General features: G+C 41.5%; 2 protein-coding genes across 2 annotated transcripts; both read right to left on the bottom strand.

Moving 5' to 3' along the window:
- Nucleotides 1–1,285: 1,285 nt before the first annotated feature.
- Nucleotides 1,286–4,724, bottom strand: ctsl.1 (cathepsin L.1). The gene is made up of 9 exons (XM_088303729.1): nucleotides 4,555–4,724; nucleotides 4,138–4,239; nucleotides 3,375–3,517; nucleotides 3,081–3,278; nucleotides 2,808–2,999; nucleotides 1,953–2,118; nucleotides 1,764–1,869; nucleotides 1,505–1,608; nucleotides 1,286–1,404 (listed from the first exon to the last, which is right to left on the bottom strand). The coding sequence occupies exons 2-8, from the start codon at nucleotides 4,232–4,234 to the stop codon at nucleotides 1,509–1,511; spliced, it is 1,002 nt and encodes a 333-aa protein (XP_088159855.1). The 5' UTR covers nucleotides 4,235–4,239; nucleotides 4,555–4,724; the 3' UTR covers nucleotides 1,286–1,404; nucleotides 1,505–1,508.
- A 5,432-nt stretch (nucleotides 4,725–10,156) lies between these two features.
- Nucleotides 10,157–18,796, bottom strand: vgll2b (vestigial-like family member 2b). The gene is made up of 4 exons (XM_088307402.1): nucleotides 18,554–18,796; nucleotides 16,833–17,208; nucleotides 11,742–12,182; nucleotides 10,157–10,815 (listed from the first exon to the last, which is right to left on the bottom strand). The coding sequence occupies exons 1-4, from the start codon at nucleotides 18,638–18,640 to the stop codon at nucleotides 10,772–10,774; spliced, it is 948 nt and encodes a 315-aa protein (XP_088163528.1). The 5' UTR covers nucleotides 18,641–18,796; the 3' UTR covers nucleotides 10,157–10,771.
- Between the last annotated feature and the right edge of the window lie 504 nt (nucleotides 18,797–19,300).

Raw genomic sequence — 19,300 nt, 5'->3', positions numbered from 1 at the left:
AAAATGGCTTTTGCTTTCTTCTGATCAGTCACTTTGTTTGAGGTCTGTTGTGACACCAACTCTGCTTTTGCAGTTTGACAAGGATTTAGAAAGCTCACCTGGTTGGCGCCCTCCTGTCTTTATCTCCCTTCCAATCTAACGTCCTCCATTGTAAAAAAATAAAATAAATAAATAACATCTCATCACTGACAAGCCTCCTTCATGCCGAATTGGCTGCTGATAAAAGGACAATTAATAATAATAATAATGCCGCACACCTGACAGCAAGGGGAAAAAAAGTTTAATGCGGTTCAGTAGGACATAAACTTCCATCAAGAACCAATCCATTTTTTTTGTTGTGTTGTTCACGCATAGCTTGAAAATATAGAATGCTCGCAAAGCCTCACTGAAAAACCTTGGGGAGACAATCAAAATTATAACGGCCAAAAGTTGAGCGAAATCAATGCTGTATGCTCTCATAAGGAAAAAAAAATTTGGGGGGGAAACAAGGTTATTTATGATCGCAAGTTGCATATTTGTCAGCCCATCTCTCCGCTTAATGATCTTTTTCACTTCGGCCTTTCAAAAATGCAACATTGTGTGTTTCGATGTTCTCAACGTCGTCTGATACGCTCTTGAGTTTGATAGCCCGCCGTAAAACCAAAAGGCACTTAAGCTCGATTGGCCCTGACAAATGACTTGAATCCTTTCAGGCTTTGCGGGTTTATTTTGTGGAAACTTAATAGAGCACAGATGAGTGACGCCACACGGGCGTGTACAGTGAGAATCAGGACTTTTAACGATGCTGACGGGTTGAATTACCCATGAAAGAACCTGTAGCTGTTTTCCAAATCAGAGATTATGTTATCCATGTTTGAAGATGATAGCTATTTTGCGCCGTCACCCAAATAATATTTCTAAAGCTTGACGAATATATTAAAATGTGTGCTGTCCCTAAATGTGGTGATGGCGCAAGGATTAAGAATAAAAAAAAAAATACAATATTTAAAAAAAAAAACAACATAATTTTTCAGTACTAGCTTGGAGACTTAATCCTGTTTCAATCCAGTCCTTTTATTTTTATTTCGTTTAGAAAGGACAACTGTGAATCAAATTTGGAGGCTTTTGTGATTGAAGTACTCAAATCTTTGCAAAAATATAAAAAATATATCGTAACTCCATAATGATGGGGGTCATTTGGTAATCGGTTTGATATTTATTGTTGAATATAAGAAGAAAAACTCAGGAACCACACGTCTTAGATTTTTTTTTATTTTTCATTTTTTTATAAATGATCTTTTTTTATTGCATCCACTTCCAATCGCCCATTTTAAAGGTCAAAATCTACAAAAATACAAGTTGTTTATCAAATCAAATATTGTCTAATGTCAGAGTTTGGTTTCGCTTGGTCCTCTGGCGTTGGCCCTGTGAATCCAACATGCCAAACACAGTTAATGAAAAACTAAAGAGGTGCGACCTCTCATGAGTCGATCATAGATTTTTTTAAATTTTTTTTTTTCCAAACCTGTTCACACTAAGGGGTAGCTTGCTGCAGTAGCAATTCCACACTGGTTGCGCTTGTTCCTGCTCATCTTGATGTAGCCCTTGTCTCCCCACTGCAGACCCCAGCTGCAAAACATCGATCAATTAACGATCCCGGAGTTTGGGGTCATTTTCGAGAGCAATTACGAATTGTGGCCATTCTGAGATTTGCTATGCGAGTTTTCCCAGAAACGATTTGGTTGATTGGCGACAAGTTCAAGGTGCAGGTCGCTTGGAGTTACCTGTTCTTGACCAGCCAGTAGTCATGCCCATTGTCAGTGCCGTAGCCCACCGCCAGCACCCCGTGGTCCAACTGAGTGCTGCTGCACGCTGGCTCATCGTAGAGACCTGTCAACAAATGCAAACATAATCTCAGATCAAAGATTTTTTTTTTTTAAATTTGTCACTTTGCTAACAGTTATGTCCGTTACCCGATTCATATAGCTGGAAGGATTCCTGGGAAGCGTCAATGGCAACCGATACCGGTCCGACTGTAGCCACAGCCTCCTTCAGAGCGCGTTCGTCGCCGTTTTTCACGTCAACGTAACCTGTGCATGTGGCACCAACGTTGGCGGGGTCGTAGCGGCACTTTCCATCCTATTTTGGAGAAGGAACAAATGACTGCTGTCAGTTACTGGACACAGCTCAAGGTAGTGATGGGAAAATGAAGCTTCAAATATGTTTCATGAACCAGTTGTAGCAAATGAAGCGAATTTGACGCTTCATTTTCCGATGATGATCAGTTGTGTGTGAAAGGAACAAAAGCCCCTATGCCGATGAGGAAAATTAGTCAATAATCATCCAGCGATTTACTTCCGCGTATCTGGGTCCAGGTTGTGGGAAAACATTATTAAAGTAGGGAAGCCCAGACTTCCATGACTCAGCCAGCTACTAAAATTCAACCTTCTTAGGCCATCTTTGAGAAATACCGTTGGAAGGACCTCAGTGCCCAGAACACTTTGCCAGGTAGACTTCCCGGATTCCTACCCTCACATTTCTTTGACCGGGTATGTTGCATTCATACCTTGCCTTTAAATTGGCCTGAGTCAAGTTTTCCCGAACAGTTTTACCCGAAGCAACATTTAACTCTTGACAGGGCGGCAACCCAATAAAACGAAACATGACTCGAATTTTGGGAAATCCTGTGAGGTTGTCTCCGGAAGCGTCATATTCCATGAGTTTGAAATGAAAACATTTTCTCTGTCACGGTATTTAGGTAGGTTTTCATCAAGAACGTTAGTCTTTAGTCTCTGTTATATCTCTTAGAAGAGACAATTTGAGTTGACCTTAGCCTCGTAAGGATAGGACTCCTCCGTGTCAATGCCGCCGTTTTTCTGGATGTACTGGAAGGCGTCATCCATGAGGCCTCCCATGCAGCCCATGTTGCCGAAGTCGCCAGAGCAGTCAACCAACTGTTGCTCGCTCAGAGACACCAACTTGCCCGTCTTTCTGAAGGTCTGACCCTCCAAAGACCCCGTCTGGAAAAAAAAAAAACATGTAGCGATAAAATTAATCATCCATGATACGGCAGAAGGTATTTTGTCATGTCGAGTACGTACTGTGCTGAAGGCCCAACAAGAGCCGCACTCCTTCTGATCCTTGATGTCGGTGACGTATCCCTTGTCTCGCCAGTCCACGGTGTGTGGTAGGTCAGCTCCGAGGGGCAACGGCAGGAACGTGGAACCGTCCCGAGGCATAGAAGAGTTGAAGTGCAGCAGGCATCCTTTGGAAATCAACCGCTTGTACTCCTCGTTTTCCTGATCAGGAGCGACACACTTAGAGGTCTCTCCATTTACTTGGAAGAATTTAGTAAATCCAATGCGGGATTTGAAACGGCTATCTAGTTTTCTTACCAGATCGGCAAAGAAGGTCATGCCGAGGCGGTATGACTTGATACCCTGATCGGCCATCATGTTGTGAACAAGCACCAGTTTACGATTGTTCAGCCAGATGGTTTTGCGTTCAGACTCTTCTGACGGAGAGCTGTAGGACTTCCCTGCCAGTCGGAACGAGAAAAATCGACTAATGAATCGAGTGCATCCAAAACATGGGTACTTTTATACAGCGGGCTCTCAAAACTTGACCAGATTTCATTATCCAATAATTAATTGCTCCGATATGAATCATGGAAATACGATTTATCAATCCCAGTGTTAGAACTTTTCCCATCGAGTTAATTGTCGCGGAAGTTCAAAGATAAATGACTTTCTCCCAGTAATTGTTTTCAAACATAATGGTGACAACTTTCTGTTTTTTGTGATATTGAACAATTTTGTTGTACAGTGTTAGTTGACAAGTTGGATAATGGTAAACATGCAAAAACGTAAAAATTATTAGTTATATGTCAAATAGTTTTTGCTAAACTGTGCGCAAGATGAAGAGCGCCTTTAATCAATTCTGAGTGTCTCATAACATCTGACAAATATTTTTTTCATATTCTGTTATTTTTATTGTTTTCTCAAAAACTTTGTCGACAAGTGCAGTATCCAGGAGTAATCCCGTGATCAGTCCATTTGCCAGAGTTGCAGCACCGTAAAGACTATTTTTCAATCCAGAAAAAAAAATGATTTAAAACAAGGATTGTGGCTTTCACAAAAAGACAAATTGGTGCCTCACCAAACTTGAGCTTCCATGCGTGGAACTCCAGATCCTCCAAGGAAATGCTCACACAGCTGGCCACAGCCAGAAATGCAGCAGCAAGTAGCAGCTTCATCTTGTCTGTCATGAAATGAAAAAAATAAAATTAAAAAAAAAAAAAAAAAAAAAAAATATATATATATATATATATATATATATATATATATATATATTTATTTTTTTTAATTTTTTTTTTTGGGGGGGGGGGCTACTGCAGCTTCCGTTCCATCACAATTTGTAAATGATTATGTTAGGGCAGGGGTCACCCGTGGGCCCCACATTACCGCCAAGGACAATATGAGTTGAAGCCGTTGTAAAAATGTGTGTATTTGCATGGTGCGTTTGCGTGTGAGTGTGTGAGTGGGGGTGTGTGCGTGCGCTTTTGGAGCTGCTTACCTGCCTCAGTGTTGAGTCGTCGGTGAGTGTGTGTGTGTGTGTGTGTGTGTGTGTGTGTGTGTGTCGCTGGCTGCAGTGTAACCACCGGTAGGCGATGCAGGACCTGGTCTCGGATCTTTTTCTTATATAGCTGACTCTTTATATGACCTGCAGCATGTCCAGTCAGGTGGCTGTCAGCAGGCTGTAAAATGTTGTACAGTCAATCATTGAAATGGGGAAATGATGAATCATGACTGTTTTTTTTTTATGATGCAATTCTTATGGGAATCTAGTCTCTTAGAAAGTCAGCAGATTTTCACATCATTGCGGTTATGTAGGAGTCTTCCGTTTTGTTTTTTTTTTTGTTTTTTTTTTAACTTTCAGTTTTTGTGAATGTAGTTAACTTTTCCCATCACTTTGTTTTTTTCTTCAATCATATTGGAATTAAGAACCAATGCACAACAATAGAAAAAAAATTGGCATCTCTATTCATATTGTTCCTATAGTGTGTGTGATATACTGCTGTATGTAATCATCAATGTGGCCCAACACATAATTAACAAGCTGCTCATTCGTCTTATCCCCGAAACCAGAAGTCTCACGTGATCAAACCTGGTCCCCGGCCTGCTGTGTGAGAGGCAGTAGTGTTCTGCTAGACATCCAGGCTGCTGGGGGGAAAAAATAAGTTAGGCTAGTGATTATCTTAGAGCAGGAGTGTCAAACTCATTTTTAAGGACGGGCCACATTGTATTTATATGGCGCTTACGTTATCACATATACACAACAAATTGATGGACTATCAGTTTTGAAATCAGAAGCCGGGCAGTAATTGCTTGTTCAATAATTCTTCGATTTATTTTAAAAGGGGAAGATTGGTCACAAATAAATGGCAATATCTCAAATCTCAATGTTGTTAAAAGTGAAGAAAATGTGCTAGAAACAGGAAGTTGACGGATATGATTTGCCCTTCGCGGGCCACATGAAATGCGGTCGCGGTCCAGATCTGGCCCCCGGGCCTTGAGTTTGACACCTGCGTCTTAGAGGATAGCCCCTCTGGTAGGCCAACTCTTCACCTTGTCAATTCAACATTTCTGTTACTGTAGTTACGGAACTAGTGGAGACGTCCACTGTCTGCATTCCCTGGAGGAATAGCCAATTTGAGTAAAATGGTTTTGGAATATTCATTTGTAGATTATACTTTATACAAAACTAAGCAAAACACAAGTTCCAAAACTGTTCCTGTAACGATAGTGTTCTCTCTCCTCTGTATTTAAATAATTTAATTGCTTAAAAGCAATCGTGCGACCCAAAAAGTTGCACCCAAATTGTGTTGCTAGCCTAATTAGCTTAGCTGGCTAATATTAGCGGAGCTGGAGATAGAATCTTGCGTTCAGTAGCATAATGCGCTCTCTTATTTCTTATTTTTTTATATATAAATGCATCGGCGTGTGCCTGACAGTGCGGATGATCATTGGGTATGAGCATTGGTTGGCTAGTCAATTCTTTAGCGATTCGACTTTCGGCCTTCATCGCAAGCGTTACGATGCAACTTCCTGTGGCTCTTTTGACTTGTTTAATACTCCAAATCTTTCGCAAGGGGTGATGCGTCAGTGTAACGGACTGAGTGTAAACTGCAGGGACATATGATTTGCTTGTACATTTAAATGACTTTTTTGATTGCTTGTTTTGGTATTTTTTTTGAAGATTATAAATATATAAAATAAATTTTACTTATATTTCATGGGAAAGTCAAACTTTAGGAAGGACGGATAAGTAGCAAATACAAATTGTCCAACGTTCAAGGCAGTTTATTTAACTCTTCACTTATTTTCATTTTTTATAATCTCAATATTTTCAGCATGGATCTGGAGATAAAGAAAAAACCTAACTAAATATCTGATTTCATCTGATTCACTGAGAAATATTTAAATGTTTGACAGCAGTTTGACTTCAGAAGTTTTGCTCCACTTTAGAGGTGTATTTTTTTTTCCCCAGAACATTTTGGTCCAATTCTGAATTGTACGACTTCAGCGGATTTGAATCCAATCATAAAAAGAAACAAACATAACAACATTTAAGTAGACTATCGTAAGAGGGACATCAAACGCTCTCCTCCAGTATCGTTTATGTTTGTGACGCCATACTGTAAAGTCTTTACAACGATGGAAAAGGCAAATCAGCTGTTCAAGTGGGTCAAGTACAACAGTAAAGCTTTTGTTATTTTGCTGGGCGAAAAAAAAACAAAAAACATTTACAGTATGAGCTATGCAGAAAAATGCAGCATTCACCATTTTTTCCAGCAACATGCCCAATTGTGTGTAAAAAAAAAAAAAAAAAAAAGTGACTTTTTTTTGCCCCTCCCTCATTATCATTTTTTTTCTTCCCACTTGCACATGACAGTCATGAGAAGTGGATCGTGATTGTGAAAATGAAACATTAACTTTAAGCTGCCAGGACGTGATTTATACAATCCTTCTGCCCAGAAATGAATCTCAATCATAATGTTGCTTTATATGCTCTATGAATGTAACATAAACATTTGCACAACACATATTGACAGCAATAATGAATTTGATTTTTGAAATTATTTCTGGAGTATTTTGTTATATAGAGAAAAAAAAATCGTTGCATGTGAGTCAACTCTCGTTAGTTTTACGTCGTCTTACTGGTGACTCAGTTTATATCCAGGACACACTCTGCACTAATTTCTAATCTCCCTTTTGTATCTAAAAGACATGTGCAGTTACCCACAAACTCCAAACCCACCTGCTGTCTAATAATTTATTTTTGTAGCAATTTCAATCAGGCTTTTTGATCATAAAACAGCGGAAAAACGACCCTCCTCAAAATCAAAGACCTCCTCTTTTCCTCATATTTGCGGACATTTCTACATCCTCATCTTCCTTGTGACCTTCCAAAACCACTCCATTGTCCTCGAAAGCTACTTGAAAAGAAAGAGGTCTTCATCAAACATTCTCATAAATTGAATTCTAATCTAACCTCAATAGCACAATTGCAATGCTCCAAATTGACCAACAGAGGGCAGCATTTTCTGTTTAGTGATACTGACATGATCAACCCTAATTGAATAACAACATTTCATTTATAATGAGTATGTCAGGATGGCCGAGTGGTCTAAGGCGCCGCGTTCAGGACCCAGTCTCCCCAGGAGGACTGGGTTCGAATCTCGAATTTCCCCGTTGTGGGACTAATAAAGGGCAAATTATTATTATTATTAACCTGCTGTGAGTTTGGACGAGAATCTCAATCAAAATATTTGCCGGAATCCTGTCATATCCGCTGGATTACGTGATGAACATATCTGCTCTGGATGCCATGTTGTGTTTATGGTCATAATGTGATAATAGTTGTGGCCGCATAGTAACAGCAAAGTACATCCTGGTGCATCCAGTGTGAAAAGTACAAACCTCAAGCCCCGTGTCAAGTGTGAAAAGGCACTAAAAATGCTTGGCCCGTGATGGTAAACTCTTTTAATTTCATTACCGTTCGTATTTGCCCAGCTTAGAGCCAATCGCATAGTTGGCTGAGTCTAAACGCATGCTAGTGAGCGGGGTAGGATTCACACATAGCAGCCGTTAAATTGTGACAGTGGCCCAGGCGGGCATACCTCAGCGCATAATCTGATTATCGGATCAATAATACAACAACATTGGGCGCATAGCCGACATGCTCGGCGTCTTCTCCTGTTGCGCATAGCTGGCATTCGGCGCTCGTTGCCACTTTATAGGTGACAAAGTGTGAATGCAAGCCGGAATTCAAAATGGAAGGGCTTTTTTAAACGAGACCAGTTACATGGCAACGTTCATCAGATGGGCCAGGGATACTTCTGTGTGCAGAGTTGATGGCGCTCTTCAAATAGCAGCGTCATTGGCAACAGAATTTTTGAAGCACAAAATGGTTTTGTTTTGTTTTTTTCTAATTTTTTTTTAGGGGTCCATTAATCAAAAATTTTCATAAACTCGTTATTGGAACCGTTTTTTGTGCACTGAATTTTACTACTACGACCTAATTACTATTATAGTATTTATTTTTCTATTGTATATGTTTTTTTAATCTTGAACACAAACTTGAAGTTGCACCTGCAGTCAAGGCTTTGTAGTGCAATAAATACATTGCAATAAATTATTTTTCTGTTCTTCAACAGTACAGTAGGGTGACCCATATTTAAGCGTTCGCTCATTCCCAAACTTTTTAGTCTCCATATTTTACTTAAACACTGAGGCTGGGTATCGATTCAAATTTCCAAAATCATTTTGGTTCAATTTTCAATTCACTTTGATTGATTTTTTTAATTCAATCAAGGATTTTCACGCAGCACCAATTTTACTTCCCTATGGAAGGCATTCTCAGAAGAACCAAAGCTGCAATTAGTACAAATTTCTTGCTGTAACTCGGTGCATTAGTAAAAATATGAATATCTAAATTAACAATTGAAGCCAATGCAGTTACATTATTCATGTACGTTTTATTTAACATGACCTGATCAAAACAATAAATATGTCTGCCTTCATGCTTGTTGGCGCTGACTTCACTGCTTCCGCCATTTTGTTTTGATATGCTGCTTTTGCATAGTGACAAGATATTGCAAAGAGTGTGAAGTCATCTCAATGTATGAGGAAAAATACATTATTAAAAGTAACGATTTATGATTTTATGAATCGATATCAGACTTTTTTTTTTATAATAACCCACCCACATGAAAAACTCACCTATCCTCTGTTTTTTTCTGCTCAGGCCAAAGCCATGTCCAATCTAAAAATATTACCTTACCATCTCATGCCATTTAGAATTGCAAAACCTGCTTGTGGCGTTTCATCGACTGCTTCACTATTTGATCTCATTTAACATTGGGAATGCACATTTTCCTGCATTACCTTGATAAACTTAATTGGAAAAAAATCCACTCTTCAATTTCCTTGACTGGCTACGGCAAAAGTTGATTAGTTGTTATTTAATTATTTTTTTCCTTGAATAATCTGAACTCTTGTTTCACCGTAAGTGTTGTTTTGCGCAGGATGAATAATTCTTGAGCCATGTACGGATGTAGCTCAACTTCGGTTTTTCTCTAGACAGCAACCTTGAGCGCTGGTGTCTTGTGGTTGCGAATGGTGTGCATTTAACTAGTTTTTGCGCCAGTCAGTGTGCCACCCAACCACACGGGTAATATTATTGCTTTGTTTTTTGTTTTTTGTTTTTTTTTGTTACTGTGTTCCATTCCATGATTTTATATTCAAGGCTTAAAAGTGTTTTCATGCAAATATCTAGCACAATTATGACTTAACTTCAGTACTACAGTGTGCTTCAATTTAGAGCTTAACCAGAAACCATGGTACTCCATTTTGTCTTGCGATTTAACTGTCATCAAGTCTACATAATTGCTTATTATGTCTCTTCCGGATTCAACACGCTTGAGAAATGTGCCGCTTTACCATAAAAATATTTATTGACAATCACAATCTTTTTGGACACAAAATAAATGGAGAATGAAATGATACACACGAAAGAGAGAGTCCTGATTGAAACAAGGGAGAATTAAAAGCGAAAATTTCGGAGAAACTTATCCCCCCCTCCCCCACAAAAAAATAAAACTATTGTCGTGATTTCTCCCTTCAGTGGCTCACAAGGGCCACCCAAAAAAAAAAAAAAATCCTGCGTGGTCACTTTTGTCACATCTCTTTGGAAAAACACAAGAAACCCAACCACAATCGTTGCAGAAGCACTGGCCTATATAGCAAACAATTCCCCAAAAAATAAACACCAATAAATAGAAACACCATCTTGTCAGTAACAAAGTAAAAATCTCCATCTTCTTGTATGACGTTTTGAGGGACAAAGCGACAAACACAAGGCTTGAAATGGAGATAACCAGGCACATTGGAGCGACTCCCCCCCTCAGGTCCATTCCTCGATCAGCTAAAGTCGTTTTTTCCGGGTCCAACATGGTGTCCTCCCGTGCCAGGGTCTGCCCTGGGAGAGGAACATGGCAAAGACGGTCCAGATTATGCCTTATCTCCATGGTGCACTCGCATCCACCTGGAGCCAGGCTGGATCCTGTCAGGGAAGTCCAGGAGTGTGTGGGTGTGTGTGTGTGTGTGCGTGGGCGTGGGCGTGCGTGCGTGTGTGTGACTGTGTACATGGGATAAAGGCGACACGGTTTTTCAATAGCGGAGAAGGTCCAGGGACTAATTGGCTGTGGTCAATGTGTCTGTGTGCCTCGTTAGAACCAGTAGAGCTCCTTGCCTTTCTTGTGCTGCTGCAGGCCTGAGAAAGCATAATAGAGAAACAGTGATTAGGAGCATGTCGGCAAACAGCAGAGCCCACGTTGTCATGGAACCTGTTTTTAGACAAATATTCTCGTTAAGAAGTGTTGACTTGTGAAGGTGCATGTGTTGAAGGTCCGCAATGTTGCGAGGATGGGCTATTCACCATCGCAAGCGCTCGGGTCGATGTTTGGAAAGATATAGGTGGACGGTCAATGTAGAGTATGTGTAGAGAGGGAGCGTTTGCTCTAGATTGGGAAAATATGAATATTCCTATAAAAAAGGGAGGGAAGGAGGGAGGGAGGGAGAGAGAGAGAAAGAGAGAGAGAAAGAGAGAGAGAAAGAGAGAGAGAGCAAATGCCAAGATATGAAATAAATATGAGAAAAAGAAAACAAATCCATGAATTTACGCATCTGGAGGGGTCAAAAGAAGATTTATGTTGTAATATCACCATTTACCATAAGATGGCAGGCATGTCTCAGTTGCGCTTAGACTGGATCTTATACTGTCCTATATTACAATGTGAGGAGGCCCAATAATTCTTTGTGAATTTGGAATGCTATGCAGGACAAACTGTATCTTAATAATAGTTGATTTTACTTGGGGGGGAAAAAAATCTCAAAATGAGTTCTGTCCTTAAATTGTATTTTTTCATGCAAGAGTGCTCTTTGCGCTGGACATTTTTTTTTTTTTTTGCTCCAAACCCTTTGATGCTCTGTTACAATAGTGGATCATTTTTACAAGCTTTGAAAAAATGTATTAAATATAGCATGTATTTTGTCTATTTTTTTTAAAAAAATAGCATGATGTCATACATCCACTTAAGAAGTGCATGGTCCGATGATAAATTGCGGCTCCCCCCAGCATTTAAGTTGCCCCATCTCTGGGATTCACGTTCAGCGAGAAGAATTGACCATTTCATTCACCTGCGTCCATATTGAGGGCCAGTGTCTGACTGACGTCCCCCGGAGGTAGCAGGCCTGGCCAGGACGCCGTGGGCTCTAGCTTGCTTACTTCGTAGTGACTCGGCAGGGTGGGCAGGTGGGCCGGCCGCACAGTGGGCATGAGCAGGGGCCCGTAGTGGGGCTCCAAAGTGGAGGGCGAGTACAGTTCATGGAGAGGCCTCGGAGGCCCGTAGGCCTGAGCCTGGGTGTAGCCCCAGCTCTCCGCCGGGTGAGGGTGAGGGTGGGGGTGGGGGTGAGCGTGCGGGTGCGGGTGCGGCAGACCGGGGTGTATCCCCGACGCATAGGGGTCCATAGAATAGGAAGGAGCCGCCGTCTCGCAGTGCACGCGGCTTTGAGGCGACGAGTAATTACTGTCCCAGAAGGATGGAGGGAAGCTTCGTCGGCTGCTCGGTGATGGCGTGTCTGATGGAGAGAGCACAGTGGAATGTTAGTGAATGACAAAGTGCAATGACTCACTTAGCTCATGGAGCTTTTTTGTCGCTTTATTTTAAGGCTACGTGGCTCATGTGGTGACGTGGTCATGTCTCAATTTGAAAACCTCATCCATGTGTGAATGAGGCTTTACTGTCCTGTCACGTCTTTATACAAACAAATTGTTCTGCCTGTCAGCCGCCCGCAGAGATAAATAAATAACCATACGTTATTTGTCGTCAATAAATTACGTTTTGACTCAATTAAGCAAAATGAGATCATTGCGGCACACCTGATGATCTGTCACAACACACCAATGTGCTGTTCTTCTGGTATCTATTGCTTGTCTTTTAATTTGTGTGCTAATTTCCCGCTAATTTCTATTACACCATATGGGAAGCAGTTTGTTACAGCCTCAGCTGTTGGAAAATGCTTTTTAAAAATGAAGTTGTGTTGTATTGAGGAACAGTGGTTGGGCTACCTCTGCCTTGCGATTGGCTGGCCTACAGTTCAAGGTCTACCTTTCATCTTTCCTGCTGTCAGCTAGAACATATCTTTCACCAAAATGATAAGCTTGGAAAATGTTGTTTGCTTTGGTTAGGTCAAGGGTGAAAGGTCAACATTACAGATTTTGACAAAACTTTGCAATGTGGCTGATCAGTAACGCATTTGATCGTTTTACTGCTACAGTCTGCTGGCATTGGGGCCACGCCACAGTCAGATGGACCTGCACCAAATCGTCAATTGTTTCATCATATTTTTTGGAAAAATGGGTGTGGTGCCTTGCTCAAGGGCGCATCTCTTCAACCACCAGGCCCAACTGTCAGCGAAGTGGTTATGTTTGAACTCCAGCCAGTTATTTTCCTACTATTCCCTGACAGCGGAAACGCGGAAAATAGCCAGTACCAAACTGGACTGCAGCGCCTGGTGGAAACGGGGCTTAAAAAGAAGAGCGGCTGCATGGCGAATTGTAGATGGCAGTCACATGACGGCTTAGCCCTCTTGCCCAGATATCTTCCCCATTGGATCATACTGTCACACTGTGCTACCTCCAACACAGAAATAAACACAACCACATGTAGTGCAGAGCGAGCGAGAGAGAGAGGGGGGTAGAAAGATAGCGAGAGACCCTATATCACCGAATGCCATCTATATTAGGCAGACGCCGTGACCTCGAGGCGCCCCAAAGAGTCTTAAATCACTGTCTGCAGTGACATCTCTCACTATCATGTCAACTCGGCCCTCATGAAAGTCTGAAAATGCACTCGCACAACAGTGACCCTGTGCGAGCGCCGGCAGCCCCTCTCTTCAGTTCCCCGCACCCCCACCTGTTGTTTTTTCTGCGCCCACCACCCCCTCCCTCCCCACCATCGCCCCTTCCGTCCTCCTCCCGCGCCTCCTCGCCCTTGATAGAATGTCAGCCGGCCATTATACGTTTTCAGCGGTAGACTTTTATATTTAGATATTCCTCTGGAAAAGAGACACCGCATGGCGCGACGAGGGGTAGGGTCCGATCACACGGCGTATAAATCTGACAGCAGCCATTGTGGGGGGGTGGGGGGGACGTCTTTCAAAGGAGGATACGCCCGCCACGAGGCTGTGCGCTGAGTGTCGTGTACAAACATAGCATCTGTTGTGAGGCAGGACGCGGAAGCAAAGTGTGGTCAGAAAGACCGCGGGCAGGTGGACTGAGTGGCTTTTTAACATTGCTCCGGTGATGCAATGGCAAGCGTGATCTTCTAACATCATTGGGATGTTTTTAAGGGACTGTGCCTTCAGACTCGAGTGAGCCTACTTACGAGTTTTTCAAGATGAGACCCATTGCTTTGACTTGTGAACTAAAATTTGACATAAGACTCAGGACTACCGAGTTAATATTTGAATTGTGCTTACGATTTTGTCGCCCACGATTAAATTAACCTGATTGTCGACAAAAATGCCTGCCTCATGAAACTGCCAAAATACTGTAACAAGCGAGCGCACCTTTCTACGTCACAGTGAAATAAAATAATTATCTGTATGCATTGCAAATTTGGAGCATTATGATGAAGAGATAGAAAGTCGCAAAGGATCAGCATCTGTTGTCTGAACTCGTTTTGGATTCTGGACAAGTGATAATAGCATATTATGCAATTCGCCAATTCTTTAGTCATATATTTTTTTAATATTAATATTTTTAATATTCTAAAATTATAATCCATGTCAAAGTTTCTTTTTACAATGCTTCGGACTATAAAGATAAAGATTTGTCCCTGACATGATGAATAAGTGAGACCACTAATCAAGATTCCAATATCGATCCAAATAATTGACCATTCTGGCCATAATCGTGCAGCTGTTAGAAGAGTACTTCTAATGAGCATTAAAGTTCAAGTTTAATCATACCAAACGTAAAATTCAGACTAGGTTAAGAATTAAGGGCACGTAGCATAATGCTAACAAACAATGCAAAATGCCATAGACAAGCTATCAATGGGGTGTTGTTATAATGCTTTAAGCAACGCATATTTGAACGTGCATTAACTAATGTGGACAGCCAAAATGAAATTATTTTAGTGGCAAAAGCGTTATATGTAAAATGTTAGTTCAATTATGCAAAGCGGAGAAGAGAAGGAAACTTGGCTTGTACAAATAATAATCCTTAAATATATTTGTTACAAACGCTACATATGGTTGTTTTAAATACTTACATATAAGAGTTATTGATATAATGTACACAAGAAAATTGTGTTCACTATTTAATTTCTCAATTGAGAAATCCTGAATCAAACTATGGACCAGATACAAATCGGATCTAAAAAATGCATACTTGCGAAATTGACATTTGGTAGTAATTAATTGAACTGGGAAAAGCACCTGAAAGCTAAAGAATACACATCTATATTAATTTATTACACTCTGACGACAATATTTTACATTGAATGTAATTGCCACTAATCACCAAAGTGCCATTTCGAGTGTGCCATCCTGCTGACCCGCTCAAACTTTTCACTAACGATGTTATGACTGGCAACTAATTCCTCGTGTTTGTTCCTGATGACCGATGTGTGCCTCAAGAGGGGAGAGACTTGAAATTAAGACGGGGTAGGCACGGGTAAGACCACAATCACAATTTGATGCAACATAGTTTTTGAATTAATTGAACAATTTCGTTTGAAAAGACGGAAGTCCCAAGCTTGCCACGACAACGTTTATTTTGACGTTGGCCCCCGGAACGATGCTGTGGTGCATGTCGTGAACAATTATTATTGCAGTGCTTCTCAATTATTTTCTCTTACGCCCCCTAGCGAGAAGAAAAATGTTCACGCCCCCACCCCACCACCCATTCTCCGCCGCAACTCTAAATAATAGCATTTTCGTTGCAAGTCAAACATACCCCGTAGAGTTAATACTATCTGAACATAAAAGGCAATGAGAGCGCCACTGCCAACTACTGGAGTGGATGTGCAATTACACTTTATTATAGTATGGCGGAAAAAAGCATGAGTAGAGGATGGTAAAAGTTTGACTTCTTAGAGGGAAAAATAATTTGGTTGTGTGGCTCCTGGGAACTTCATTACCTCCGACCCCTTACTCCCGGTTCCCTCCACGGGATAACAGTTGCAAATAGGAGCCCAACACCCACCCACCCATCCTTCCCACAAAGGAGTCACCTGTCTGATGCTCATCCTGTGTGGCCGAAAAGATGTTCCACGCTGGCAAATTTGCCTCCTTTCAATTGCAGCATCTGTTGTGAGGCTGGACGTGTCATGTCACGTTGACATGACGCGTTGCAAAAAGTGAGGTCAGAAAGACCAAATGTGGACTGACCAGCTATAAAGTAGATATTGCTTCAATGATATGACGGAAAGGTTGGCTTCAAACATTTGGATGTTTTTTAAGATACCTCAAACTTTGAACACATGTCAGCTTAGTGAGCCAGCAAAGAAGAGAGTCGTTTGCTGTCTTTTGCAACCTGCTGATGACACTCAGTGGCAATTTAAGTAATTCCTGTTTCAATCCTTCCAAGGTACAGTTGATCATTTTTTAGGTGTCTTGCCTGGTCAATTGTTGTGAATTGTGACATGTTAAAAAAAAACAGCAAGTTGAGCAAAAAGTGCTGACACGGTGAAAGTCCGACATTCAAAAGTATCTAATTAAAGTCAAAAGCAAAATAAATGTTTTCTAGATTGAACACTCCATAGAGAAGAATGTAAATTGTAAATTTCAATGCAGTATCTAAAATAAGGCTTAAAAATCATGCCAATGTCTCCGCACACAAAAACTGTGGGTGTGTCTGCTGAGTACACTGAAACCACGCCCCGCTCAGCTGTTGACTGTCAATCAAATACCATGGCGCTTTAGTCTTGCTCAGTAAAACAGTTAACGTGGTGGAGGGCCGTATAAGTAGTCAAAATGGCCGTGCTTAGCAAGAGGAGGGTCAAGGTTCCAGAACCGGGGCCGGGCCGGAGAACGTAGAGGGTATGACGCTTCCTTACTTTTTTATATAACTGCTAATAAATTGTGGTATTTTGTGATCGTGATTTAGAATCGCCTATATCGTGATCGATTTTTTTATTTCCATATCGCCGTGCTGGACTGTAAATGTCAAAGTGCATTTCAAATTCATCATTTAAGTTCACATCAAATAATCCACCATACCTGCGGTCGCGGCGACCTGTTGCTCGGTTACTCGCCGCTTGCCCTCCCCGTCCATATAGGAGCTGAGAGCCCGAGAGAAGTGCTCGTCCACCACGCTGCTGATGTCCCCCTGGTAGTAGGTGAAAAGCACACAGCGCGAGCTCAGGTACTCGGCCTCGGGGCCCTCCTGCTTGTCCTTGGGGCCCTCGTCCGTCCGCTGGGCCGCCGACGTGTAGGAGGAAGATGAGGAGGAAGAAGAAGAAGATGATGCGGATGAAGATGACGACGTTGTCGATCCGCCGATGGTGCCCTGAACGGCGGACATTCCCTCGGGGCCCCTGGGAGTGTCCATAAAATCCCGGCACGGAGGTGAGGTGCTACTCACACCGGAGGGAGTCTGGCAACATAGAAGAGAGTTGAGACAGGTGTCATCGAAATCGAGTTGCTGTATGTTGAGAGGTCGGTCGATAGATCCTGGATGTGGGTTGTTTGGTATTGAAATTCTTATTCATGACTGCCGATGTGAAGATCTACGATACAAGGCTGCGGTTGCCAGGCAAAATTCGTATTTTTCCCGTCATCATAATACATTGAATCGAAAAACTGAGAATCAACAGCTGAGTCAGTCCTGAGAAGCTTTGCCGTGCCAGACTCACGCACGTTGCTCACGTCACCTTCTGCAGGTTGCCGGAGGTCGTGCAAGCTCGGTGCGACTTACGCCGCACCAGCCAGATAGATTTGGTTGCTTATTACTGACAAGCGCAGTCATTCCTGAATCGGGAATCATTGCCTCCATGGCAGCGATGTTGTAAGATACTTTTCTGACAAGTATCCTTCCCATGAAGAGATGACGAGGGAAGACTGAGAAGTCATGCTAATTGATAAGAACAACTAAGATTGGCCGTTAATCACGAGACACTGGAATGAAGTGCTCGAGTGATGGGCAACTCTGATCAGCAAAATAGCGGGCAATTAAAAAAATGTCTACACAACGAATCGGACTAAAATTGGGGACGTTGCACGCCAGCCGGGAGGTGTGACCTATAAGCTAAAAAGTATGAGGGACATTTGACGTCTTAATCCGTCAATGGGAGTAAAAGAGTTAATAAAACCCTTGCTTCAGATCTGAGATTAATTTGCAAAGCTAGGATGATACACAGTATATATAGATAGAGAGCTATACAGTTTATGAACATAAGCTAAGGTGTATAAATGTGTTATTAACCAGATATGTAGATTTCTATAAATGTCATGAATAACGACAGGTCACTATAAATATGTTTATACTGTGTAGATGTGCTGTTGATGTGACTCTATATTTGTAGCTTGCTATAGCCATAGCTCAATATATGAAGATGTATTTGTCACTTAAATGAAGTAGGTGTGTGAGATACGAGAGATATTTGCAGCTAGATAGATGTATAGATGTGTGTAGAGATATGCAAATATGCATTCAGAGTGGTATGACGGCCTATAGATCAGAAGATGCATATATATATATATATATATATATATATCAATGGGGTTTTTTTTTAGAATTAACTTCAGTCTGTTTTGTTAACAATCAAACTTTATATCCCGCACAACAAGACTTGAAACTTGAAAAAGGTCACTCAAAATAAATAATTCATGAATTACAAAATTGTAACCATGCTGCAATTCAGGCTGAAAATACAATAGTGATATATTGTATGGTGATGATAATAATACTAATAACAAAATGTGATGATAATTTGTCCAACCTGTAGTGTGTTGATGAAAGCTGGAGCGTTGGCTGCGTATGAGGCGTAATGTCCATAGGCTGGGTACATAACATCCAAACAGCTCATGGTAATTGAGCGCAGTCTTCTTCACTCTTCCGCTGAATGCCACTTTTCCCAGCAAGACGGAGACAACATTCCACTTTGCGTGCGTGTGTGCAGGCTGGAGAGGCAACCCGAGGAGACGGCGGTGGAGCAGAGAGCAGCAGCCTGAATGGAGATGCAGTCACTGCACAGGGAGCAACCTTAAGTGTGTGCAAATGTGTGTGTGGGTGTGTGCGGGTGCCACAACAGCTGCGGCAGCAAAATGTGTTGGGTGCTGAGGGTAAGTAGGACTGTCCTGTACATCCCTGTGTCAACTCCTCCCACTTGGTGGATCACCGACCAACCACCAACACTCATCCGATTGCATTAACAAATACCTTGGTGTTCATTTCTAATATGGACTGTCATGTGAAATCCAGAATGTAAATTTGCTAGTCAGCTAATTTGTAAAATCTGCGATCTAAGTAAATGTTTCTAGATGAATTGTTTGCACTGATTCAGAATGTGACCTTGTTTTTACTCTAGCACATCAGATTTTCATAATAATAATCATAATATAACATTTAGGAATACTTATGAATTAAGGGTTTGGTTCAGTAAAAGGTGGATTTTTTTTTTTTTTTTTTGCCGACGCCAAATCTCAAATCTGTATTAGGCAAGCTTTTATAGGTCAAAACCAAAAAA

This window comes from Idiotropiscis lumnitzeri, chromosome 1 (genome assembly GCF_059441095.1).
Source record: "Idiotropiscis lumnitzeri isolate Australia: NSW breed Sydney's pygmy pipehorse chromosome 1, RoL_Ilum_1.0, whole genome shotgun sequence".
Lineage (NCBI taxonomy): Eukaryota > Metazoa > Chordata > Actinopteri > Syngnathiformes > Syngnathidae > Idiotropiscis > Idiotropiscis lumnitzeri.
Note: the sequence above shows the minus strand (reverse complement) of the source record. Positions and strands in the feature narration are given on the sequence as shown.